The sequence below is a fragment of the Hordeum vulgare genome, chromosome 7H, assembly GCF_904849725.1.
Source record: "Hordeum vulgare subsp. vulgare chromosome 7H, MorexV3_pseudomolecules_assembly, whole genome shotgun sequence".
In the NCBI taxonomy this organism is placed as follows: domain Eukaryota; kingdom Viridiplantae; phylum Streptophyta; class Magnoliopsida; order Poales; family Poaceae; genus Hordeum; species Hordeum vulgare.
Genome location: NC_058524.1, coordinates 548,433,565 through 548,460,755, shown reverse-complemented (window position 1 = coordinate 548,460,755; position 27,191 = coordinate 548,433,565). Strand labels below are relative to the sequence as shown.

General features: G+C 42.3%; 2 protein-coding genes across 17 annotated transcripts; one reads left to right on the top strand and one right to left on the bottom strand.

Moving 5' to 3' along the window:
- The first annotated feature begins 5,843 nt into the window (after positions 1-5,843).
- LOC123409614 (RNA-binding protein 25-like) lies at positions 5,844-12,346 on the top strand. Of its 15 annotated transcripts, none has more exons than XR_006612871.1 (8): positions 5,844-6,133; positions 6,949-7,058; positions 7,179-7,450; positions 8,273-8,346; positions 8,448-8,503; positions 8,582-8,678; positions 10,262-10,846; positions 11,907-12,346. XR_006612871.1 is itself a non-coding variant. In XM_045102474.1 (7 exons), exons 6-7 carry the CDS (start codon positions 10,305-10,307, stop codon positions 11,834-11,836), a joined length of 642 nt encoding a protein of 213 aa, XP_044958409.1. In that variant the 5' UTR covers positions 5,848-6,133; positions 7,312-7,450; positions 8,273-8,346; positions 8,448-8,503; positions 8,582-8,678; positions 10,262-10,304; the 3' UTR covers positions 11,837-12,346. The 15 variants fall into 15 exon arrangements, 11 of the variants coding, with proteins under 11 accessions (XP_044958409.1, XP_044958406.1, XP_044958410.1 ...); XR_006612873.1 differs by having other exon boundaries at positions 6,946-7,058; XR_006612872.1 differs by lacking the exon at positions 5,844-6,133 and adding an exon at positions 6,143-6,846.
- Positions 12,347-15,730: 3,384 nt separating this feature from the next.
- Positions 15,731-25,863, bottom strand: LOC123406944 (cell division cycle protein 27 homolog B). Of its 2 annotated transcripts, none has more exons than XM_045099962.1 (16): positions 25,514-25,863; positions 24,292-24,364; positions 24,106-24,215; positions 22,953-22,999; positions 22,765-22,862; positions 21,966-22,264; positions 21,294-21,440; positions 19,979-20,219; positions 18,840-19,054; positions 18,688-18,753; positions 18,058-18,177; positions 17,904-17,980; positions 17,425-17,544; positions 16,660-16,879; positions 16,274-16,555; positions 15,731-16,024 (listed from the first exon to the last, which is right to left on the bottom strand). In XM_045099962.1, the coding sequence occupies exons 1-16, from the start codon at positions 25,616-25,618 to the stop codon at positions 15,968-15,970; spliced, it is 2,277 nt and encodes a 758-aa protein (XP_044955897.1). In that variant the 5' UTR covers positions 25,619-25,863; the 3' UTR covers positions 15,731-15,967. The 2 variants fall into 2 exon arrangements, with proteins under 2 accessions (XP_044955897.1, XP_044955898.1); XM_045099963.1 differs by having other exon boundaries at positions 20,087-20,219; positions 25,514-25,862.
- Between the last annotated feature and the right edge of the window lie 1,328 nt (positions 25,864-27,191).

The window sequence follows — 27,191 nt, the reverse complement described above, 5'->3', positions numbered from 1 at the left end:
ACAATTCCCTTTGTCCACCGGTATAGAACTTGCCCGAGATTCGATCGTCGTATCCCTATACCTTGTTCAATCTCGTTACCGACAAGTCTCTTTACTCGTTCGTAGCACATCATCTCGTGGCTAACTCCTTGGTCAGACAGAGCTCATTATGATTGTTGAGGCATAATTTATGCGTAAGTAATTTTGGTGATTGATGACAGTACCATACAGGACTAATCGTGTGTGTCAAGGTTTCAGGCAACATTCGTCAACGGCACAAGACGACACGACTCCTCTCTTCGGGAACGGAAGCACGGCGCTATCCTAGATTCTCTTCATTTGAGTCATAGGAAAGCCGTACTATTAAGAGGGGATCCGTAGTGGAAAGGTTTGGGTGGAATCTATCTTTGCACACGCACACCTCTATTTTCTCCCTTTCCTTTTTCCTTGGAGCGGCCCTCGCCTGTTTGTTCTTTGCGTCTCGGCAAAATGGTCCCCAGCGGTAGTACCGCTGGTCCCAGCGGTAGTACCGCTGGACTACCAGCGGTAGTACCGCTGTATCCAGCGGTAGTACCGCCCCTGTTCAGCGGTAGTACCGCTGGCCAGCGGTAGTACCGCTCCAGGTGCCCTGTTCCACCTGCCTAGCGGTAGTTCGTGGACGGACCCTTTTGCGAAGACTTTCTCGGCGGTAGTAGTGTTTATACACTACCAAGGGCCAGCGGTAGTACCGCTGCTTCCAGCGGTAGTACCGCTGGAAGCCCCAGCGGTAGTACCGCTGGAGGCCCCAGCGGTAGTACCGCCGCATGCAGCGGTAGTACCGCCAGGCAGCGGTAGTACCGCTCCTTCCCAGCGGTAGTACCGCTGGATCTCGGGCAGAGAGTGGGAAAACGGTCTGAATTTTCCCCCCACTATATAAAGGGTTCTTCTTGCTGAGGAACTTTACCTCTTACCTCTCTAAGCTCCATTGTTGCTCCACAAGCTTAAAAGTGCCCGATCTCTCTCCCTAGCCAATCAAACTTGTTGATTCTTTAGGGATTGGTTGAGAAGGCCTAGATCCACACTTCCACCGAGAGAAAAGTTGATTCCCCCACCTATCCCTTGCGGATCTTGTTACTCTTGGGTGTTTGAGCATCCTAGACGGTTGAGGTCACCTCGAAGCCATATTCCATTGTGGTGAAGCTTCGTGGTCTTGTTGGGAGCCTCCAAGCTTTGTGTGGAGTTGCCCCAACCTTGTTTGTAAAGGTTCGGTCGCCGCCTTCAAGGGCACCTATAGTGGAATCACGGTACCTTGCATCGTGCGAGGGCGTGAGGAGAATACGGTGGCCTTAGTGGCTTTTTGGGGAGCATTGTGCCTCCACACCGCTCCAACGGAGACGTACTTCCTGTCAAAGGGAAGGAACTTCGGTAACACATCCTCGTCTCCATCGGTTCCACTTGTGGTTATCTCTATCCTTTACTTTGTATTTGCTTTTGCCTGTGACTATATCTTAGTAATCTTAATAGCTCTCGTTGTTAGCTTCTATAGGGTTCACCTCATTGTCATATTATTTGTGAACCCGTATAGTATTTACCTTAACTGGCTAAGATTAATTAAAAAGTGGTCGTTGTCTATTCACCCCCCCCCCCTCTAGTCAACCATATCGATCCTTTCAATGATGATGTTCTATTGAGTGGGCCCAGAGATACCTCTCCGTCATATGGAGTGACAAATCCCGGTCTCGATTCGTACCAACTCAACACATACTTTCGGAGATACCCGTAGTGCACCTTTATAGTCACCCAGTTACGTTGTGACGTTTGATACACCCAAAGCACTCCTACGGTATCTGGTAGTTGCACAATCTCACGGTCGAAGGAAAAGATACTTGACATTAGAAAAGCTTTAGCATACGAACAACACGATCTAGTGTTATGCTTAGGATTGGGTCTTGTCCATCACATCATTCTCCTAATGATGTGATCCCTTTATCAATGGCATCCAATGTCCATGATCAGGAAACCATGATCATCTATTGATCAACGAGCTAGCCAACTAGAGGCTTGCTAGGGACACATTGTGATCTATTTATCCACACATATTACTGTTTCCTGTTAATACAATTATAGCATGAACAATAGACGATTATCATGAACAAGGAAATATGATAATAATCATTTTATTATTGCCTCTAGGGTATATTTCCAACACGAGCTAATAGGCCACGTCCAGGGGGTAGGTCATGCCTTGTTGCCTCGTGCCCCTTTGGTTGCCTCCCGGTGCCCCTCTTTGGCCTATAAATTCACATATATTCCAAAGAACATTGGGAGCCACTCGAAACACTTTTTCCACCGTCGCAAGCTTATGTTCCACCGTGTGCCCATATGGAGCTATGTTCCAGTGCCCTATCGGAAGGGGGTCGATTACGAAGGGCCTCTACATCATAGTTATTGCTCCCATGGTGATGTGTGAGTAGTACACCACAGACCTACGGGTCTGTAGCTAGTACGTAGATGCCTCTCTTTCTCTCTCTCTCTCTCTCTCTCTCTCTCTCTCTCTCGATCTTCAATACAATGATCATCGCATCTTTGCTTTGACCTATCCGATGTAATCCTTTTGTGCGGTGCGTTTGTTAGGATCAGTGCATTGTGGGTTTATGTTCATATTATTCATGAAAAATATTTGAGTCTTCTCTAAATTCTATTATGATTCTTATGTGTGTGATCATCATAGCTTCGTAAATCTCTCCGGTCTACGATTTGCTTTGGCCAAGTAGACTGGTCTTTCTTCAGTGAGAGGGGTGCGTTGTAGTGGGTTCAATTTGGCGGGTTTCTATATCACGGTGACAAAAGGGGGCAAGATACGTCTTTGTATTGTTGACACTAAGAATAAAACGATGGGTTTATGTCATATTAATTGAATTATCTTTGTCTACATCATGTCATTGTTCTTCAAGCATTACTCTGATTTACTTAATACTCTAGATGCATGCTGGATAGCGGTCGATGGGTGGAGTAATAGTAATAGGTGCAGGCAGGAGTCGGTCTATTTGCTTATGGACGTGGTCGTGGTGCCTATATGCACATGATCATTGCCGTGAATATCACATAACTATGCATTTTTCTATCAATTACCCAACAACAATTTGTTTACCCACCGTATGCTTACTTTCTTGAGAGATGCCACTAGGGAAAACTATGGCCCCGGGGTCTATTTACTTATAAGTTTACAAATGCTACAATATCTTGTTGTTCTTATTTACGTTTTTATTTTGCAATTTACAATTACCTACTACCAAACACACTATTTACAAATTTGCAAATAATGAGTCCAAGGGAATTGGCAACCCTCTTGTCCATGTTGGGTACAAGTGTTTGCTCTTTTGTGTGTAGCCGCTGAAGACGGGGGTTGGTTGTTACTCCTATTGGTTCGATAAACCATGGTTCTCTACTAAGAGAAATACTTATCTATATTTTGTTGCATCATCCATTCCTTTTCAGGAGAACGCAACGCAGATCACAAGTATCAATGGCTCCTGGGGATTGGACACTGGTTGGCTGCTTATTTTTGTGATGCTTTCACCCATGCTTTGGAGGATCGCCTCTTGCTTTCGTACAACATTAGTGAGATCCTCGATTTTGAGGCAACCGAGGGTTGAGAAGTTGCTTCTGCGCAAGGACTTGTGTAGAGGATTCTTGTCTTGTTGTCTTTGCAGACTCCCTTGAACTTGTAGCCCTTGGCCTGGAGCTTATCGAAGTATTGGCCGAGAAAGCCCTCTTGATTCGTCGTCTTATTGAACTGCCTCTCCGGCATATTCTTGTATCGAGTTAGGATAGCCACTGCCTAAGCGTGTGACGGGAAGACCTCTAGTAATGCCTCGCCCTCACCATTCATGGGCACTCGAATGATTTTCTTCAACGATGGCATGTTGAACTTTGTTTTTTATGTTCCCACAATTCCTATGAAGGTGATTGGCACACTAACTACTACTACATATGTTTCCACCAACAACAACACCATCACTATTGTCACTAGCCCCACCTCCACCATTACCACATATGCTACCACCCACGCAGCCTTGCGCATTGCCACCACGCCACATCGGCTTTTTATTTTCATTGCTAATTTATCATCATCATTTCATAGTTGTGTCCACCATCCCGAATTCCTCAACATGTAACACAGTCGTCGTTGTTACTTGCACATCTTCATGTCTCGCCATTACTCTGGCAAGTACCGCCTCATCCACCTCTTCCTCCTCCACTACTGGTACCACCCCCACCACCTCCTTATTCACATTCTCCACCCCTCCATCCTACACCACCAGCTCCTCCGCCACCACCACTACAAGGCCATCGACCTCACCGATCTTGATCCCAAGCATCGCCCCATCGCGCTCTCCCTCAATGTCGTGAGCTGCAAAGCCCATTGATCCTTCGGTAACACAAGCCAGACAAAGATCCTCCTCGCAGACGCCAACATCTTCACACACACTCGCTCAAGCTCACTTCCACATTGCCAGGCCAAGACGAGGTCGAGGGCTATATATATATATATATATATATATATATATATATATATATATATATATATATATATATATATTGGTCGGCACCTTCACGGTGTCAGTTGAGACTCGCGAGAATCAAAATCTGGACAGTACTGGCCCTTAGGCGCACGTATGGATCGCTTTCGTTGCAAGCCATGAGATGCAAATGACGTCGGAGCTTTCGTCTATACATGCACTGATATTGGGTCAGTTTGGATTATATCCATACCACAACACGCCTGGACTGACATTTCCTTGGACTTCCCCGGGAACTGTTCGGTTGGTGTCCTCGGAAGAAAAATGATTGCCTGGTCTGACCCTTTTCAGCAACATGATTAGCCTGGCCTAGTTAAATAAAATAATATTTCCTCTGTAAATTAATATAAAAATGTTAATAGTGATCTACCTGCTTTTATATTAATTTATGGAGGGAGTATAATATCGAGTACTTAGCCCAGGTTACCCCTCAAAAGAAGTACCTAGCCCAGGCAATGTACTCAGCCTTGTCCAGGCATCCATATTTCCACGCCTGGCAGCTTCCTGGCGCCTAATCAGAAGACAAAGGTAATATGGCCCATTGTTTTAATACTTTTTAAAACCAAAAGACCCAACTATAGGTCACTATAGGTCACATAGAATTCAAACGCTATAGGCCGCCAGGAAATTCCGCCGAGATATCCAGGCCACAACATTTTTTTTCGTACCCATCATCAGTCAGGATAAACGTGTACCCATCATGCATCAATTCGAGTATTACATAGTCATAAACAATAAATCTTGATAATAATATATAAACAACGACACTTTAAGACAACAACACATATTTATAAACAGCAATCAACACAACACGCGCGTGGTCTAGATGCGGGATTTATGCACATATAATCTCTACTATTAAAGCAGGATCGAACGTCGTGATGGTTCAACCAGCTGGTTCGACCTCCCATTCCGCCCCAGAACGAGTCCACCTTTCCCACCCCTTGTTGCTAGAAAAAAACTGCCACTTTCCCACCCCACCTCTCCCCACCCCTCGTTCCCGATCTCGTCTCTCTCCTTTCAAAAATCATCACAAATGGCCGCCACCGCCTCCTTCCTCCCCGCTCCCTCCCCGCTCGCCCGCCGGCCGCGCCCGCGCCATTCCCTCCGCCACCTCGCGCGCGCCGCGGCCGCCAGGCCGTCGACCGGCCACCTCGCGCCCCCCGCCTCGCCGAGCCCGCGGCCGCCGCCTCTTTCCTCGCCGCGCCCTCCACGCTCGCCCGCCCGCCGCGCCCGCGCCATTCCCTCCGCCACCTCGCGCGCGCCGCGGCCGCCAGGCCGCCGACTGGCCCCCTCGCGCCCCCGCCTCGCCGCTGCACATGCCCCTCGCCGCCCTCGCGCCGACGCATAGCCACCCCGCTTCCCAGCCACGCTGCCGCGGAAAGAGGCTCCCTGGTGGCTCTCGAAACCCCGTCGATCCCTCTCTATACACGCGGATAGCCAGCCTTGAGGCACCCACGCGGAACGGATCTGGCGAGACGCAGAGACAGACGAGAGGAGAGGAGAGGAGGAGCCCGCCGCCGATCTTTAGCGCCCAGCCGCTGCCGGAGCTTCAATGTCGGCGTCTTCCTCCGGCAGCCTATCTTCCCCAGGTGATTCCTCCCCTCTCCGCCACTCCATCCCCTAGGGTCATGGATGGCGGCCTTCTTCCTCCTTGCATTGCATGGGCATGGTGTGTTTTTCTTGTCCAGCCCATCTTACTATGCAAGAGATTTGATATTGATTGACACGCTGTTGGTCGAATTTTATTAGAAGTCAGTACTAATGTTGCAGTTCGTCAGTCTGGAGCAGACAATTTCTTCAGAGATCATTGTATTTTCCTGAGCAGAACTTATGTACTTGAAGCTTTAATCATGATAGAACCCACCATGATAGAACTGATGTACCTAAGCAGATTTATTAGAACCCACCATACATTTTATTTCTATAGATTTATTAGAACCCACCATGATAGAACTGACGTACCCGAGCAGACAATGAGAGAGATCTTGTCATCTCTTCTCCTGGCACGAAGAACTTAATCATGGAGTAGATTGAAGGTACACAATTTCAGATTTGTACGTGCAGAGGTGCGCTTAGTAACGACAGTTCTTGGCTTCATTTACCGGAACATCGTTAGGTCCTTACATGATCCTTATTTGATCAAATTGCTGGTTAGTACTTTTACAGGAACATGGAAACCAAAATATGTGCTCTGTATCCATTCTTATCATGTGTGTGCTCTCAAAATCAAGCTTCATGCTACAACGGCCAATATAACTTAAACCAACAATCATCTAAAGTTCTGAAGATGCCTCACCATGCAGTATGTGTAGCTAACTGAAGATAAATTAATGATTTATGTTCATGTATTCTTTTAATACTGGTTCTTTTTTGCTGTTCATGTTATGCATGCTGGATTCAGCAGTTTTCTATGGCTAAAAGTCAATTGACATGTCAATATACGCGAGCATGTCTTTGCGTTTAGGAGTTGAGAAGACTTTGAGTGCACGCCAAGGGAAAGGTGAATCAGTTGATGTAGGTGAATTTTCTTGAAATGAAAGTGTGGCTTCTTAAATACCAAGCTTATATGGAAGTGTAGGGAAATCATTTTGATTTGCTTCTCTTATGGAATAACGCTTCCATTTTTCATTCTAGGCAATAAAGATTCAGAACATGCTGAAATTGAATGAAACATATATTCAATTGAAGAACTGTGATACAATGGAATATTTGTGATTGCAAAAACGTCAAACTGGAGACGAGTAAGGCATTCTCCTCTTATGTGCAGAACCCTCTGTCCCCTCTTTTGCAATCTGTCTTGTCCCCTGGTATATCATTGTCCGTGTGATGGTGCCTTGAGGAGCATCCGAGTTCAAGGATCCGGCCCTCGCCATCGGGACCAACGGGGTCGTCGCCAAGTACATCTGGTACATACACATGAACCTCCCCCCACTGCAATGTCGTTGCTGTTTGTTTCGTCTGTAGGACTATGTTCCTAGAGAGCATATAAGTAGCTTCAGGATAGGGGGCAAAACCTGTATTTTTTATGATTTCTTTTTATTAGATTAGCACAAAACCTAGCAGTGCACTGAAGATTTGGCTGCTTAAAGTTCATACTACTAATATCAAAAGTTTTCAACACTTCATCGGTGATAAGTGATGTTCGTATTCTGTAATCATCTTGGTCCCAGTTCCAGCTGGTTGAATACATATTTTTGAAGACAAAGGAAATTTTGTGTTACTAATTCATGTATTGTCATAAGTGATGTTCCTTTTTCCCTAAAATTGTTTTTCTTCATGTTAAATTTACTATAAATTGTATGTATCATGGTAGACTTCAGTTGCAAGTCAACTGGTTATCGACATCTAATTTCAGATGGCTAGAGTGAGTTTAGGTAGTAGAGATATAGATGACGACGAGCAGTAAAATTTAGACAGGAGGTATGTGGTGCATGTTAGTTCATCAATACATAAAGGAATATTTTTGTGCGTGGTTGAGCAAAAGTTCATTGCACTCAGCTTGATGCATTCACTAGCTTCGTGCAAAAAAGGTAGCCTCACTTGCTTTTCTTGGGGTTAATTTGCACTGTTGTATATGGGAAGCTAGAAATTCTCCGATCCACTCCTGCAAAAAGGCAGCCTCACAAGTCACAAATAAACATTCATTATGTGTTGTGTCAACCGATTTAATATTTTAGAAGTATGTTTTCAATGGAGTTCAGAGTTGCTTATTTCTCGAACTTGGACAGGATGATATGAAGCATTTGGCACCGGCGCTCACCTCTTTGACAAGCCACGCTTTTTGGGTTTGCTTGCAGTTCAGGTCCGGTCACTTGATTTCCTGCTCCAACTCCTCTAATAATTGAGTATCATCAACTAATCTATGTTTGTTAGCTCTAATCCTCTGCTAATCATGCTTTCTAGATAGTTGAACTACTGACTATTGAACGAAGAAAAATTATTGATGATCAGTACCCAGGGTGCGTGTCTAATTTTTTTATTATGCATCTTGTACATATATAATGGTACAGATAATTCCATTGCATGTGAATGAACAGAGCATTGAGAATGGCGCTGGAACAAAACCATGGAAGCGAACTCCTTTTGCTCATATCACAAAAAAAAATTCATGGTGCAAAAGGAGAACAAGTGCAGGTGTGTGTTCAGATATGATGAAAACAAATATGGCTGCAACTGATATGATATATTGTCTTTCAGTTATGAACTTTATGGCATTAATTTCTCTCAAGTTTGGTAAGAGTTTGGACAAAATATAGGGAAAGATTCTTATGCTATACTGGAAGATGTGATTACTTCTCTCAGTTTGTAGTGCTTGACTAGACGGTGTGTTCCTCTGTATGCAAGGCTAGATGGATTTCCCTGCCTTGTCCTCAGTTATTTTATTTGTCCGGTTTAGATTAGTAATATTCTACCACTGTTTGTAAACCAAGGAAAGTTGCAATGTTTTACCCTCCCATATAGCAGTTATTATCCCCGCATACCTTTCGTTCATGATTGTCATTGTTCTCCTAAGAAATCTGAAGCTCATGCAAGGTCCACTATTTAGTACTCCCTCCGTCCGGAAATACTTGTCCTAGAGATGAATGTATCTAGACTTATTTTAGTTATAGATACATCCATTATATCCATTTCTAGGACAAGTATTTCCGGACGGAGGAAGTACTTCAGTAAGTGAATAACTCAAAAGCTTTGGAACTCCATGTAACTGGTAGTTGTAAGACACATTAGCATGCTCCATTTTCTCACAAAAAGTAATAATTTTCCTTCAATACAAATTTTCGACCTTTATTCTCTTAAGTTTCTCATAGGAACAAAATTCATTTATGTTGCTTGTTCTGAAGAACCAAACAAGATAGATTTATGACTTTTGGTAAATATACTTGAAATGGGAGGTTCTATAAAAATATCACTTGAAATATAGCAAACTATTATAATTAAATTATTCTTAGGTTATATACAACTTCAACTTCCACTTGGCACAAGATACTTAGTTTATATCTACACGTGTTTGACATAGATAGAGTAAATCAATCTTCATACACACTGAAGGTGTGCCAAATGTCGTGTAAGAAAGAATAAGTAGCTAGGAAGTGAGACAAAGAAACTCGCTATTGAGATCGCAGGTGTCATGCTGACCACTCTGAATCTACAAGTTCCTTGAGCTATTTTTACATTATGCGACCATCCCATCCCCGATCCATCCCTCGCCGCCGGCCATCCCAGCCCCAACCCACCCCTGATGGATTCGCCTCTCCTCATCCTCGCCGGCGTCGAGTGATGGTGGTGCTCGGGTGGCCCAAGAGCGGGCGAACCATCCCTGATGGATCCGCCTCTCCTCATCCTCGCCGGCGTCGAGTCATGGTGGTGCTCGGGCGGCCCAAGAGCGGGCGCGGCGCGGGCGGGGATCCGCCTCTCCTCATCCTCGCCGGCGTCTAGCGATGGAGGTGCTCGACCGGCGGCAGCGGCACGCGGGGGGAGGGATCCCGCCTCCATCTAGCATTTGTCTTCTCATATGGAAGTGTTTGTTGTCATGTGTAGAAGCCTGTTTAATGTGAGTGGTAGGGGAATTCGGCGCATGAAGAAAATCGTAAAAGATCCATTAAATTACAATCAACTAAAGTGCATGTCATACAGTGCCGCTGAAATTGGGGCAGATATTCCATTTTTCCCATTGTCTAATATAGGCTCTAAGTGATCACCATTCTGTAATTTTCCAGAGTAGGAAGCTGATGCTTGCTGCTATAATCTTAGACTGTGGTAATGGGGGAGGCTGACGATGCTAGGGATGCGGTGGTGGAAGAGATGGATATTGATGGTGGCGACAGGCACCGGGGCAAGGGCAGGAGGGACAGGCACAGGAGGGAGGACAAGGATCACCATGGCAGTGGGAGGAGGGACAAGGATAAGGACAAAGATAAGGATGAGAGGAGGAGGGACAAGGATGATACCAAGCATAGGGACCGGGATAGGGAGAGGGAAAGCGACATGGATAACAGCAAGCATAGGGACAGGGATTCAGAGCGTGACCGTGGCCGTGACCGTGATCGCGAGAAGGACCGGAAAAGGGATACAGAGAGGGAGTGGGAAAAGGAAAAGGAACGGAGGGATAGAGACAAGGACAGGAGCTGTAACAGAGAAAAGAACAAGAAGGAGGATAGGGAACGGGAGAAGCCGAGGGGAAAGGACCGTGGAGAAGATGCAGATTTGTCTAAGGGTGATGAGGGAGACCAGAAGAAGGGAGTTGACTTCCCAGGAGAGTCTGACCAGGCCTCTACAAATGCCCTCCGGGACCGCATTGCGAGGTATGCCCTTGAGTAATTGTTTCTGTTAGTTTCGTCCCAACAGAAAAATGGATTTGTTAGTACCTTCGTTCCTAGATTTTCACTCTGAATATAATTATATTATGGGCAGATGATGTGTTTATGGAATTGTTGTTGTTTTATTATTGAAGCTATGACATTAATATCGCATCATAGATAATATTTTGTAGGGCTCTAGGATATGTGTTTATCACCAGAAATATGTAGTTCAATCTAGAAAATAAAACATGGACAATTATTCAACACAGAGCAGAGAGGAGAAGAGCTAAGTCTAGGCAGATAAATAGGAATTCAGCTGCAACAACTAAGTTGATTCAAGCCGGCTCCTTGCCAGGGCGAAGCTTGTGCTGTGGGATGGCGCCATGGCAGTGGTGATCCAGCCCAAAGCCACGATACAAGTAGGACCGCTCAATATGACCTCAAGTTTAATCTTCTTCCTGAATCCCACAGTTTTCGATTTGTTAGTATTTGGTGGTTAACAGATCGAATTACACAATAATTAGAAAAATGGATTGATACCTTGGGTGGTTGGAATCTGAATGTGCTTAGCTTAAAAAAATGGATTCATACCTTTAAAAAATGGTCATCTATGTAGTACTAGATTGGTGAGACCACACACAGGCATGTATATAGTCCTGAAGTATGTTGCTTTCTTCAAGTGATTGCGTTCAGAACAGTGAAATAATAATGTGTACTCATGAATAGATCAATATGAGTGTTTTCCCATTTGACATTTTATCTCTCCAAGCTATCGCAAGAGCTGCCTCCTCTCTTAAGTTGATTGATGTAACCATGTTAACATTATTTTAAGTTGATTGATGTCTGTCCTATATGGTTATGCACGCAATTGATTCCTGATGAATCAATTCCAGTTGCAAGTTGGCGGAACTTTTGCTTTTGAGATTGTGGCCACAATTCTCATTGAATTGCAACGGAGAGGGTGGGAAGAAGTTGGTGCTTGTTAAATTTTGATAGCTTTTTTGATGTTAGCAACTAGGCACTACTAACCTATCTGTCAGAATTGGTTCATTACTAAATGCAGATAACATGCGGGAGCGACTAGGAGGACCTGAACATGAGGGAGGAAACAAGCCGAAGTGAGGCCACAATGGCTTTGGGTGGCGCACAAGTGCTCCAGGTGACCAAGAAATGCGGCATCCACGATGTACGGTGACATGACCGGGCAGGAGGGCACAAGGGAGAGGGCTAGAGAGGAAAAAGTAAATGTGGCATCACTATTATCATGCTCGCGTGGTCAGTGAAGACATAAGAAAACGGACACGTGACATCCACCGTTGCCAGCACACACCATAGTACAGGAGGAAGTGGAGATGTACATTGTACTCCATAAAGATGCATATGACGCACACATAGTCAATTATAATGATATTTAATATTAATCTTTGTACGTTTAAAGTTTATTGTCCCATGGCAACGTACATGCATTTATGATGGAAGATAGACAATGGTGAAGAGGCAACATTCGATGTGTGTTTCTGTCATGCATGTATGCATCTCTTCATCATTCTCTGTATTATTCATAATTTTTGCAGGTATACATAACTAATATGTGTGCTAAATTTCATCTTTATGTTAACGTAATCTTTGTGCACACGACTATGTCCAACAAATGTAGAGAAGAAAAACACTGGCATTTGTAGCACTTTTTCATTCACGGCTTTGTTTCCTATGGGTTTTCCGTGGCAACGCACGGGCATTAAACTAGTATATTTAACATGTGGATAAATATTAATTAAGATGTATTTTTTAGATTATATGCGGATATACGGGTACAAGTTATGGGTTATTCTAAACCATACCCATATCCACTATATCTAATGGGTTTAAAATTTTCACATTTACGTACCCGTAGGCATTTTTTTGACCCATATCCTTATTCTAATAGTGTTTTACGTACCCGTAGGCATTTTTTTGACTCATATCCTTATTCTAATAGTGTTTTTACTCACAGGTAAGCGGGTAATGAATATCATTGTCATCGCTACAGGTCACTACCATGCTACTGTTAATATCATTGTCATCCCTACAGGTCACTACCAGGCTACTGTTTTGCCCGGCAAAATCAATAAAATTGATCTCTAGATGAAACAAATTCACAAACTAGACTACGTTTAAAATAAATTCATTCAGCTAACCCTTTTGTGTGGCGCCCGACAGTCGGGCGTCACACTACACTATGTAGCGTCTAACATATGGGCGTTACACTTCTGGCCAACGTGGCATCCGGGGCCACACTCTTGATTGTGTGGTGCCTAAGAGAAAGGAGTCACACTACATTGTGTGGCGCCTGACTCAAAGGAGCCACACTACCTTATATTAAAATCGATGTAACTTTTAATCCGTACATCCGATGAAAACGTGTCTTATATGAATATTGTGTAATTTTTTGTGTTCTACGCAATGGAGGTATTTTCAACTATATTAGGATATAAAAAATTGATGAAAATTACGTTTCAAAAATGCATCATAGTATAACTGGCCGAATTTTTTAAGACTTACAAACTTGGCATGATGATAGCCATTGACCTGCGAGGATGGTGCACATTTGTTTGCTCCTGATGTGAAGTTGTGGAAGTTGGAAGAAATGAGATCTGACGTGTGTTCTTGCAGTAAGGCAAAGAGATGTAATTCACCTTCCCTGGTGCTTGTTGAAACTATAAAATCATGATTGATGAAATGTAGGCAAGGCGAACAGGTCAACTGATGAAGTGACTTACCACCAGGCCGATGAGAAGACGTGGAGTTCTTCCTCAAGAAAAAAGTTGTTGGCAATAGGAACATACTAATTTACTAAATGTGGATGGTGCTTTCTGTCTTCCAGGTGAAATGTGGTGAAACTTCATGGTGCTTTCTTTCTTCCAGATGAAATATGCTGAAAGTGCATGTTGATGGTGCTTGTTTCTTCTTCCAGGAAACGAGACAAAATATGGCGGCTATGGCTTTGTTGTACTATGCTTCCCCCATTTCTTTTTTACTCTGCATGTAAAATTTGTTTGGAGTCAAACTACGCAAAGTTTGATCAAAATCCGTTTTCATCACTGGCTTTGTCACGACGAGATCTTCAAACTAGATCTCACGTTGACATGTTTCGACAACTTTTGTTTTCATCGGTACTTGTCAGATTATTATCACTTAGTTGTCACATTATATGTCACATAGTTCTTAGATTTATGAATGTCGACATACCTCACTAAAAAACTTGATTCATTGTACTTGTGATGGTTCGTGCATTTACTTGCTTATTGTTAGTGCCTTAATACCCACTTTTTAGCTCCACATAACCAACATGATATATCAGTGGTTGGTTTTTATTCGGAGAAGCCTCTTTTGAATTTTGCAAGGTACGTGTTATCCTATATATTGCAATATGCAAGGGGACAAACAAGAACACAAGGCATGCTGCATGTGGTGGATTGATGGGCTCCGTGATTCTTCTTGCTCAAGACATACTGGGTCTTCCTTCACTAGATTTACTATGAACCTCATAAATGTAGCTTTCTGTACTGGAATTTCATTTATATCATGTTAGTCACTTAGATGCAAGACATGAACATGTTAAAGATGACTAACATGGAAAGCATAGGCCCGACATGAATGTACACATTATGTAGTGCAAAACTCATGTAGGATTCAAATGCATAAGAGTTACATGTCAATGGCTATCATCATGCCAAATTTAAGTCTTAACAAATATGGTTAGTTATATTATGATATATTTTTATAACAGATTTTTCATTAAAAAATTATCCTAATATAGCTGAAAATGTCACCATTGCGTAGAACACAAAAAAAGACACAATATTCATATAAGACACGTTTTCATCGGATGTACGGATTAAAAGTTACATCAGTTTTAATATAAGATAGTATGACTCATTTCAGTCAGGCGCCACACAATGTAGTGTGACTCATTTCTCTTAGGCGCTACACAACCAGGAGTGTGGGCACGGGTGCCACGTAGGCTAGAAGTGTAACACCCATATGCTAGGCATTACATAGTGTAATGTAACGCCCGACTGTCGGACGCCACACAAAAGGGTTAGCTGAGTAAATTTATTTCGAACGTAGTCCAGTTTATGAATTTGTTTCGTCTAGGGGTTAATTTTGTAGATTTTGCTGTTTTGCCCAGGCAAACCAGCGAGGACACAATCCAAACTGACACATATTCCGAGGTTGGTGCCTTTGTCGTAACTTACATGGGGATATTTTACATACTCGCCACCAGGACTGTAAAATATTTGGTGAGATCTACCAGTACAATCACTAGATAAGAATCCTCACTAAAAGTGACTAGATAAAAAATGTAGGTTCAAATGGTACAGACACCTCGTGTTTTGTGCAGCAAATACGCAGCCATATTTTGGGGACCAGAAGTACATCTTACCCGATCATTCAAGTTCATGTCACAAACAGGGATATAGTACAGTATGCTAAATTACACTTGAAATTTCCAAACATTGCCTACTGCAGTATAATTCTTCTTGATCGGTCACTGTTAACCAATGGGATGCCGGACTACAAGCAATCACAACACTAATGCTGACCGACCAGTATGGTAACATAACGAAATGTTACACTTTTCTCTTGGGTTGGATGCAAAGCCACACATACGTTTCATTATCTCCCCGCTACTTGCAATCGAACAAGGCAGACTAGCAAAGCATCATGCCACCTTCGAACACCAGATAAGGAGGCCGTCACAATCTGTTTGATTCAGTATGATCTTTCTCCTGGCATCATTTCCATATTTCTCGATGGTTTCTTTTGATACTCTCACAATTGTACAATGATAAGGCCTCGCTGCCAACACTCAGCTTGTACACCTAAACTACTACACATGTTGTGTCTGTGCTATCAGTGTACAGGTTACAGCTAATGCTACAAAACTGGGTGGTTAATGGTACACTAATGCCCCAAGAGAATCCATAGTTGCTGTAAATTCTGATTCCGCATGATGTGCTTGCTTCCTTCAACCTCTGAGTTGTCTCCGAAAGCACATTCAGGCCATGACTCGGGAAGCACAAGCAGAAAATCATAGATCCGAATAAATGTCCATTTCTAAGTTTGTGCTTTCAAGTGAACTTACAGATCATCATCGTCCATCAGTTCATCTGGAAGGTGTACTTTCTCCATTGCAGACTGCCAAACATAAGACAAACATTTAACAGTATCAAACACAAGTAATTCAAATCGATGAAACCAGCACGGTAATGGGAAGAACTTAAAAGAAAGTGTAACAATGTAACTAGCAATTATTATGGGACCACTCTAGGAAAAGAAAAACATAGGTTGGTTTATGCATAACGAAAAAGAAAGGTAGTGAAGGAAACAAAAAGACAGAGAAGGGGGCAGCTTGCAGGTAATAAGTAAAATATGATAGTGTCATACCTTGATTATAGCAAGGTCGGCAGCGGGAGGTTTCAAATCAAGGGCAACGCCAAAGCAAAATACAGCCTTGTCGAGAATATTGAGTTGCTTGTATATCTTGCCCATAAGTGCATACATACTACTCTCGTGAGGTGCAATCTCCTTTAATCGCTCCAACTCATCCAGAGCTTCCTGATATTTTTGAAGGCCTACCAGAATTAAAGCCTTCTGATACTTGGGAAGTGGATTCTTCTTATCAGAAAATATGGCTTTCTCCATCATCTCCAATGCATCCTCATCCCTCTGTCAAAGTTCAAAATCAAAAAGATGTTCACATTTACGAATTGCCCAGAAGACGATGACACTTCAGACCACTAACTGCTTTACAGTCGTTGACTATGTCAAACCTTTAGAGCATGCAAGGCCATCCCAAGATAGCACATAAGAACAGAAGAGCGAGGATTTATCTGAAATGCCCTTCTAAAATGATGCTCGGCAAACTCAAACTTTTCCTGGCGAAGGTAAACCACTCCAAGCCCATACCAGGCATTGTAGTGCCTTTCATCTACCTGAAGTGCACATCGGTAGAATTTAACACTGTTCTTGTAATCCTCCAATGCAGAATATCTACAGTTCAAAGGAATGGCAGTAGGATCAAAATAAATTGGCAAAAAAAACATTAATGGTGGATGAAATAGAAAGAGCAAGTGCCGCAACTAAAATGTTGAAAACATAATGTATTAGTGATTAGAAATAGGATGGCATATCGACTCAATCAAATTACAATTCGACCATGATATTTAGGATGTGAACGACATTTCCAAAATGGTCAGAAAACATGGTCAAACTTTGGATTTAGAAATAGGACGACTTATACAACTGTAAAACGTGATTTTTACAATTCTACCATGATATTTAGAAATAGGACGACTTATACAACTGTCAGAAAACATGGTCAGACTTTGGATTTAAAAGGGTCAACATGTCAGATGATCATTCATAGTTAGTAAGTACGGTTCTAACTGTGTTGGTACATCTATACAAACTTAAGGACCTAAATGTACAACTACAACCTTCAAGTTCACAGACCCCAAGTGACAAATCCATGAAAAGGTAAGTGCAATTACTCAAACACAAATATAGGATCAATAATTATGGCAGCCAATACATACTCGTGACCGCATAAAGTGTGAGCATATGCTACTCTTGAGTCAAGCTGTACAGCACGCTGGAAATTTTTCAAAGCAGTCTCATGATCTTTCCGCAAGGCAAAGCAATTTCCCACGGCACACCTGTTCGCATTCAAAACAAATAAAGTAGAAAAGGTCACATTTATGCAAGATTTGCAATTGTACACTAGATTTGTCCCATTGCCTAGCACTGCACTGAGACAAAGATAATATTTTAACATTATCAATCAAAAACTGGACAAGCCACAAACTGCTTTCAGCCTTTCATAATCCTCAACTTCCATTTCTTTTAGCCCGTGTCTGGGTTCGAACAAAAGGGAGGAACCATTGCAAACTAGAGAGGGGGGGGGGGGCGGGGAGGGAGGGTCCGCAAAAACACAAGGACGGAAGTAACAGAAAACGAACTACAGGGGGGAAATGGCCCAACGTGATTATTAACTTCTGAGAGGCAAGCGACATACCATGCTTGAGGAGATAACCGGTCAACAAAAATAAGCTCCTGAGCAAGATAACTTAGCCTCATTTCCTCATTCAAATGCTACAAAAGAAGCATGTGAGCTTGGAGCTAAATGCGGTTAAAAAGTAAGCAAGTGTAACGGCAGTGAGTTCACTTACATAAAGAACAGTAGAGTATATGTCCATTCCCTCCAACGTGCACGGTGATAATCGATGCGCTAACTCAAAGAAATGATCAGCTTCTAAATAGTCTACTAATTCAAAATATGCCTTCCCAACCTGCATAGTTGACCAAAACGATAATAAGCTTATGATGCCCGTGGGAATAAGTATGCAAATTATTCATTTTGTATATATGGTAAAAATCAACGTGTTTTTCATAAAGTAAAGTTCATAGTTTATTGAAGTGGAAATCAAATATTTTAACATCAATAGTAAAATGAAAATTGTCAGGGATGTCCACTCAAATAGTAACCGTTCAGGGTCAACACTTGAGTTACAACTTTACAAACATCATTTTACAAGATACCAACAAGCAAAATAAACTATAAATCTATAATATTCTCAATAAACATACTACCATGAATGAATTAAGTCCTGAGTTGATTTCAAGCCATTTTGAAGAAAACCAGAGGAAGAAAACAAAGTTTTCATCTGAAGTACTCATTTCTATGCAGACCCTATATATAATATTGCATGAAATACAATAGGATTTCCAAATTTTTATTACATAAATCATAAGTATGCAAGGGAATCTCCAATCATCTTGCAATACTAAATAAATTGTACCTGGCATAAGACCCATCCCGTATTAAATTGTGGCTCTGGGAGTTTTCTGTAGATTTCCAGTGCTTCCTGACCATTAAGTGAACGGAATTCGTTACAACGTTGGGTAGATGGTTAGTATTTCTGTAGTTGAAACCTGTACATCTTTAATGTACCTGGCACTTAAACAAGCAAGATAGCCTATAGCCTTCCCCAAGCGTCCGTAGAAGTCCCATTAGCTCCCTGATACCAGTCGCCATTTTGGAGTCTTGTGACAGGATTCGCTCAGCTTTATCTTGCTCAAAGCACCTTCCTTCAGCTATACTTAAAGAAGATGAAGTTGCTACTATATTATCTGTCCACATCTCATCAACAGCTTCATACCTGCTTCCTGAGACTCAGAAAAATAATTTGCATCTTTCATATGAAGATGACAGAGAAGAACATGCTGCGCTATCCGTAAAGCACCAATGCAATGGAGATTAATCCTAGAAAGTATATAGTTCTACAAAACCATAATATGCTATAGCAAAAGCTATGGTGCAATAGTCAGTGATGCCACAGATCTTGAAACAGGTTTTCACTGAGAGAAAACAATATGTGCCCATTTCACAGCCACAAATGCCACAGATCTTGAAACAGGTTTTCACTGAGAGAAATTGCTTTCAATATTTAATCATGATGATTTGTTTCCTACATATGAGTGAAGTAGAATCATCATGGAATGGTTGAAGTACCCTTGGTGCCATTTTTACTCAACGAGAAAATATATAAAGAGATCATGTGGCAGCCAAAATTACATCGTTTTCTGGTAAAAATATATCTCCTTAAGGATACATTCCATAAATCAAACAAAACAATATGTCACACCAAAGAATAGAAATACACAATCTTGCTGTTTATAAGTTATGTAAAAAAACAAAACCACATGTATATAAGGACAGGTGTATGGTTGAAAACAGAGCAGATAATGTTATTGTAGTACCATAAATGCTTGAGTTATTAAACTGACATTAGGAGATATCATAAAATACGATTAATGCCATGAACCAGCAAAAATCATCAAGTAATCTTCGCCTATTTGTGAGCAACCTAAAATTGGTGTCATAACCACAATATTCAAATGTAAGTGCAAGAATCATAGATGAGCACAAGAAACAGGATACGGAATGCCTTAACATAAGTAATTTAAACTCATAGGCAACAGAAACATGTAAATAAATATGCAGATAGATCCAGAGTGCACAGGTATATAACAACATGTGAACCACGTTTACATAACTAGATGGATCATCCACATTGAAATGATAATCACCTTCATCAAAAATTTCTGTAGCCCGTGGCTTTCCTTTCCTAACTTGCACAGAACGTATGGCTGTCGAACACAATTTTGATGATGTGGACGAGTTTACTCGCAATTTACCTGACGAGTGATCTGGTCCATTTCCTCCAAACTGAGATATATTGGAATTCGAATTTATTGGTGTATCCCTAGATAGTCTTGCACTTCTTCGAGGTACTGAATCATTACTCGTATTAAAGAGCCTTCCAGTGACCTGAAAAGAATCTTTAAGTCTAATATCATCATAAGCAAAAAATGAAGCATGAGATGTAAATTAAAGAATGTTCAGCCTATTAACAGAAGTAATAGAAAAGAGGGTGTACAGCCAGACCTGAAAGCTACTCCCTCCGTTCCTAAATATAAGTCTTTTAAGAGATTTTGCTAGGAGTCTACATACGGAGTAAAATGAGTGAATCTACACTCTAAAGTATGTCTATATACATCCGCATGTAGTCTACTAGTGGAATCTCTAGAAAGACTTATATTTAGGAACGGAGGGAGTACATTACAACAACAAAAAATGACCATACATTAGCTTGCATGGGTTATTCTAACAGACGGCAATGAGAAAAGAAAAAAACTACTACTTAGGAAAGATCCTCAATGCACAGTGGTAGAGATTAACCAGTTTCACATCCACCGAGTATTACACCGTAGAGGAAGTTATGGCAACAAAATGAGAACATAACAGAAAATATTAGATTATAGCAATCTTTTCAGTTCTTAATACCAGCTATTATTGTACTATACAGCAATACTGGAATGTGAAGAGGATACAAAAAGAACAGATAAACAGAAACTGAGGCAAAAATCTAGCACGTAGACAAGCATCATCACGGTAGTGCTTTAAAGGTAAGGGAATTTGCAACCCAGCTGCAACCAAAGCGTACTGTGGATTCACTGGTGGTACTAGTTACTTGTTGGTACACTACACAGCAAGGATACGACATCCTGAATCTTCATATGACCATGACTGGAATTTTACAAACTAGAACAGCCAGGAAGTGAAGACAATGTTCACAACTAATACTGAAGCAGGCAGCACCAGTTGGGCAACTGGAAAATGGCAGCATGTCATAAAGTATGATCAGTCAATCTGCATTTACTCCAGCGCCATATCCTTTTCGGAGAAGAGATGAAGGGGAGGGGCCTACTGTGTTTTAACTAAACATACAAAAAGAGGTGTATATGATAACTGACAGTAAGAGAATCCTCTAGAAGGTCCAAATATAGGACAAAAGGAATAAAAAAATTGATGAGAATAGGTTTCAGTTGATGAAACAACAACCTTCTTCAGCCTTGCTTCATCCAAGTATTTCCTTCTAGGTGGTTGGTTCACTGCATTAACCTTTGGTTTGGCTGGAGCATCACCACTTGTTGTATTCTGATAGGCATGGAGATTCCTAAAGAGTGGTGGTGGAGCGGTGCCAGAAGTCTGCCAAATGATATTGTAAAACACAACTCAGCCGTTACGAACTAAATCTTAAAAACGAAGGAACTAGGTGTCCAAACACTGCCAATTCCAAGTTGTTATAATGTTACACTATTATCTCTTCTCTGAAAATTTATTGAAATTAAACTGATATGAAAATAGTAATTACTCCCACTGTATCAGACTATAAGATGTTTTTTTGACATTATGATAGTGTCAAAAGGCGTCTTGTATTTTGATACGGAGGGAGTACGTGCTAAGCCTCGCAACTATTTAATTTCTGACGTTTTGTTAACCAGAATGATGTCATATTGTTGCAATGGAAGATGAACCGAAAAGGCTGTGAATAGATCAAATATGAATATTCTGAGGAATTTTTGGCTGCTTAACATAAGACATTTTGCCATGTCACCAAATTCGAAACATAAGGCATTAAGACTGATGGTTCTTGTAACCATTAATTATAAGCATTTGTTCAACTCTGTTTTGCTAGATAAGAGAGCAGAGAATCCATTAGGTTATACTAACCTGTGTTACAGTTGGTGATGGAGTGTCAAACTGTAATACATTAGATGGTACACTGTTCTGCACATGCAATGCAGTTGCTCTTAAATGAGGATAACCAGGCACTTCAGCTGTGTTGTTAGCAGACAGTTGTTTTATGTGCTTAGGGCTGATATCCACAAGGCTTGCTGATACATTGGGAGATAGAACTCGATTTTCATTGACAAAGTTTGACTTCTCCAGATTTGATGTAGATGCCTGTTCCTGCTGGAGACGTAGAGCGGTTGCTTCGGTAAAACATTCATTTGCATCTTCAGCAACTCCTACAAGATGGTAACACACTTTCAATCTTTGTTTATAACGTGTAAATTATATTTTTTGTGAGGGTGAGGCCAATGAATATTGAGCCATTGTTTAAATCACAAGAGATGGTGAGATAATGATGGATGCAGCACACTAGGCGGATAATGAGTACATTGACAATGATAATGGTCTGCATATATAGTGATCAAAAAGAATATCTATTAACTGATAACATGAAGCTAATCAAGAACGGTTGGATGCACTGCAACTTTTCTATGCATAATTTGTCGCAGAAACACTCAAATGTTCTGATAAACAAGATTCCCCATATTTCCAAATGTTAGGGTACAAGCAAGACAGACACTGACAATGCAATGCTTCAGAAGGTTCTCTGAAAATCTGCATTGTATTTTCATTCTTTACTCCCAAACAAAACAAAAACTTCATTGTGAAGACTTCTAATCAAATAGAAGAATAGACTTATTAGAAAACTCCAGTTATTGATGTCTAATGCACCAACCTAGTATACACAATTCCTCATATGCTGCCCACAAAAGAGGATCTAGAGTCAAAGCTTGTGTAAATTGCTCGGCTGCAGCTGTCACTCTGTCAGTGTACCTACAGGGGGGTGAGGTGTATATAATGAACCATGTGTCACGAATCAAAACACGTGCCAGGCACGGTTCAGTAGTCCCATGAATAACGAACCTGTAAATTAATCCAAGAAGATAATGTCCTGTCGCACCACTTGGAACCTATATAGAGGATGAAAAACAACGTAATTAACAATGCGGCCAAAAATATAAAGCAGGCAAAGATGTGACTGGTTTTTCTATGGATTTCGCTACAAAGCGAACGTCAGATTTTTTAGCACAGCAAATCAAACGCCTAATATGGCAGCAAGCATGGCAAATCCTGCCATGTTCAGTTTTTTGTCAGGAATTGCCATGCTTACTAAAGGAAATTGCCATTCTCATGACAACATAATTTGCCATAAAAACGTTCGATTTGCCATGCCTAAAAATCTGACGTCAGACTTTTAGCCTTTCCGTTTTCTATCCACTAGCCATTACTTCACCCCTGTAGAATAAAATAGTTCGCAAGCAATCTTAGAAAAATGCCATGCCCCAATAAAAGAAAAGGAGAAGAATGTCTTTGCAGTTTGCACCATCCCATGCAGTGTCAAGTACTAATCACACACTGTCAATGTTTATCTGATACATAATTTATTATATGCACGACTTGCAAGAACTAAAAGGGCATAGTTGTTACAGTCGCTTCAATAGGCAATAAGTATCAAAAGGGTCTAATGTTCTTCAAGTAACTTTTGGAATGTACTCCCTCCGTTCCAAACTAATTGAAGCTCTAGGTTTGTCTGTCATCCTTGCTGAAGTATGGCCGCTCTAAAATGTGCTAAGATCGACAACATGAAACACACATAGTACAGAAATATATTTCATAAAGAAACTCAAGAGACTGACTTGATGTTCTAGATGTTAATATATTTTTCTATAGACTTCGTCAAACTTAAACAAGTTTGATTTGTGACAAACCCCCAGAAATTCGATTATTCTGGAACGGAGGTAGTTCTAAGTTATAGGCTTAATTCTTAGGGCATAAATCGTTGAAACCAAAATAGACCCCTTCTTTCTAGTTCCAGTTCTGGATACTACGAGACAGCAGGTAAAAAATGCTCTTTCTTAGAAACAATAAAGTTTCATGGTAGAAACAATAAGTTTCATGGTACCCCTAGTTCAGAACGAAACTCGAGATTTGGGCAAACTTATGACAAATCTACGATCGCAGAATGGGATACTTCAGAAGCACGGAAACATATCATGTACACAACCATGCTGTATACCTCAATGTTTGGTTCATTGACCGGACACAGGGTTTCTTCAGCTTCCCGCAGTAGGTTCATTCGAAAGCATGATATAGCAAACAAGTATCGAGACTCCGGCAGCTTCTTACCTACATAGCATATAGAAAGCATTGACCAAAAAGCGCTTGAAAAAATTTGGCAACTAAAACAGAAAAATGGTATTACCTTTCAAAATGTGGTATGCAGCATAGGGCTGGTTGTTGTGAAGGTAGCAAGTCGCTAGCAACTGCACATTGGTCTGTACACAGGAGAAAGGGCAAGCACATTTAGTACAATATACCTGCAAACTGATTTAGATAATGGTTTTGGTATATATCTCTTGAGAAAAAGGTGCTATCTCTCAAATTTTGACATTGTTGGATATGCTTTTATCTGATCATCCCCCCCCCCCCTCTCACCTTCGCTACTAAAGTGGAGATGAGAGCGTGCAGCCCACTAATCTGCTCTGCGAAATTAAACTGCAGCCCACTCTGCTCCACAGTCCACAATTTCAACTCCACAGAGTCAGAGTTAGAGCGTTCTCGCCGCTCCCCACACTCCGGGAAGGGGGTTGCGGAGTGGAGAGGATCCAACAGGCTCTAAGAGTCCATTGTATCATCTCTCTCTCTCTCTCTCTCTCTCTCTCTCTCTCTCTCACACACACACACACACACTCTCCCTCTCTCTCCTCCACGCTAGCAAATATCCTAGATCACGCGATAGAGAGTCAGCTAATGTCAGGCAATTGTGTATGCCTCAGCTAGCTTCAGATCAGTCACTGCTAAAAATTTAATGCGATACACAATAAATACCAGAAACTCTAATATTTGATTTACACAAACTTGATTACTGGAGTTTGTGCAAACTACAGCAAGAAAGGTAAATGGGTGATTAAGCCCACATGCCGCAGCTACTAAAAGGACGGGAAAAGATGGATCAGATATAGTAGTAGCTTTTTTTGCGAGGACATATAGTAGTAGCTAATCTAAGCTACTAGATAGCTTACAAATTCTACAGTTGCTGCCTAGAGATTTACACAAGGGAAATTCACCATAGAGTAACACATTACCGTATCCATTCACCCCTAAAATCGCCTAAGCAAACCGTGAAACAGTCTCCCTTCCAGGATGCAGAACGAATTCAAACGAATTCATATGCGCTGCTCCAGTTACAAACGAATTCAAACAATTTCCCAGACAGCTAGATTAAGTCGTCCATGCTGAGACTCGATAAACCCTAGCCCGAATCCCACCGCCCAAGCTCACGGCGCCCTCGGGAGCACCAAAATAAACGCTAAATCGAACCGCGCAGGCGAAGCCCGCGGTGAGGCCGCAGCCCCACGCCAGCATAACGCCCGATCTAACGCCTACCTGCCCGGAGGGGTGGGTGGGAGGGGGGGGGGGCGTACCTCGGCGGGGAACTGGGCGCAGAGGCGCTCGCAGAGGAAGACGGCGTTGCGGTTCATGAAGAGGCGGAGGCTGCTGTGGACGCGGTCCACCATTAGGGTTTCCATCGCCCGCCCGGCGAGGAGGAGTCGGCGGCGGCGCCGCGCGAGCAGGGGCGGAGGAGGGGAGGGGAGGGAGAAGCGGGGGGTGGCTGGTTTGAATCGCGACGGGTGGATTTGGATTCGAGACCTTTCTGTGCGATTTTGGACTGGTGGGGGATTGGAACGAATCCGGAAGCAGCGCGGCGTGGGTGTGAGGGAGCGTGGAGCCCTCCGCCCCTCCCCGGTGCGGTTTGAATTGTCTGGCTGGCTCTGATCTGATGTGCGGTGATGTGCTGTGCACAGCGGCGGCGTAGGGGGTGGGTATGTACGGGCCTAGGGTGGATTTATGTGCCACGGTCCGTGAGTCTGTGACGTGTGGGACCGGCCTGGTCTTCTCTGTTTGAACTGTGCGGGTGTGGCGTGGGGCAGGTTTGTGCGGAATGTGAACGTTTTTTTTTTTCGGTCCGCGGAATGTGAACGTTGGATCAAACTTTTGGAGTCGCGTTTGGCTGGACAGGACAGCCACGGACACAAGAATAAGGCTCGTCATAGTGAAGATGATCACATAGTATATCATTTGATATAGTATTATAAACTAGTATCATAGATGATCTATTTATTAACATGCATGACACATACTTCCTCCGTTTCTAAATATAAGTCTTTCTACAAATTTCACTAGTGAACTACATACGGATGTATATAGACATACTTTAGAGTATATATTCAATCATTTTGCTGGCAAAATTGACAAAAATGATCCCTGGGGCGAAAGAACTCACGGATTGACCCCGCGGGGGAAATAATTCACCGGCCTGACCCTTTTGTGTGGCGCCCGACACCTAGGCGCCACACTGTACTGTGTGACGCCTAGGTGTTCGGCGCCACACCCCCGACCACGTGGCAGGGAGGGGGCCACCCCCTAGGCAGTGTGACGCCTAAGCCTCAGGCGTCACACATTGTAATGTGTGGCGCCTAACGCTTAGGCGCCACACATGGACTTATACAACCACGGCCCAGCCCCCCTCCCCACCCCCTCCCCCAGTCTATTTCACATGTGTGGCGCCTAAGCCTAAGGCGCCACACCTCACATGTGTGGGCCTAAGGCTTAAGCGTCACACGTGTGAAAACCTGCTGGAATCTGAATTTAGACATCAAAACAGCATTTTTGACAGCAATAAAGCAATTTAGACAACAATAAAGCAATTTTGACAGCAATCATATATGTGAAAGCAAGGAATCATCAAGTGCAACAATTATTGGCATCATCATCATAGCCAACAACTAAATGGTTCATAACAAGTGCAACAACAACTAAATGGTTCACAACTCGAAATAGTTCACAATAAAAGTAAATAGTTCAGCTCGACAAGTGCAACACCAACTCCAAATCACTTGGGGCCTCGTCCCCTCTTGGATACTAGTTTCTTCCTTCTCGCAACCACAAATTGCTCCGGGTCATCCGACTCATCGTCATCGTCATCCTCAACCTCATCGTCCATGCTTCTCATCCTTGACAAACGAGAGCCCCCGGCCACCGGATTCTTTCCTTTCGCATAATCATCCGGTGAGTAGCGCTTAAATTCCTTCCTGGGCTTCA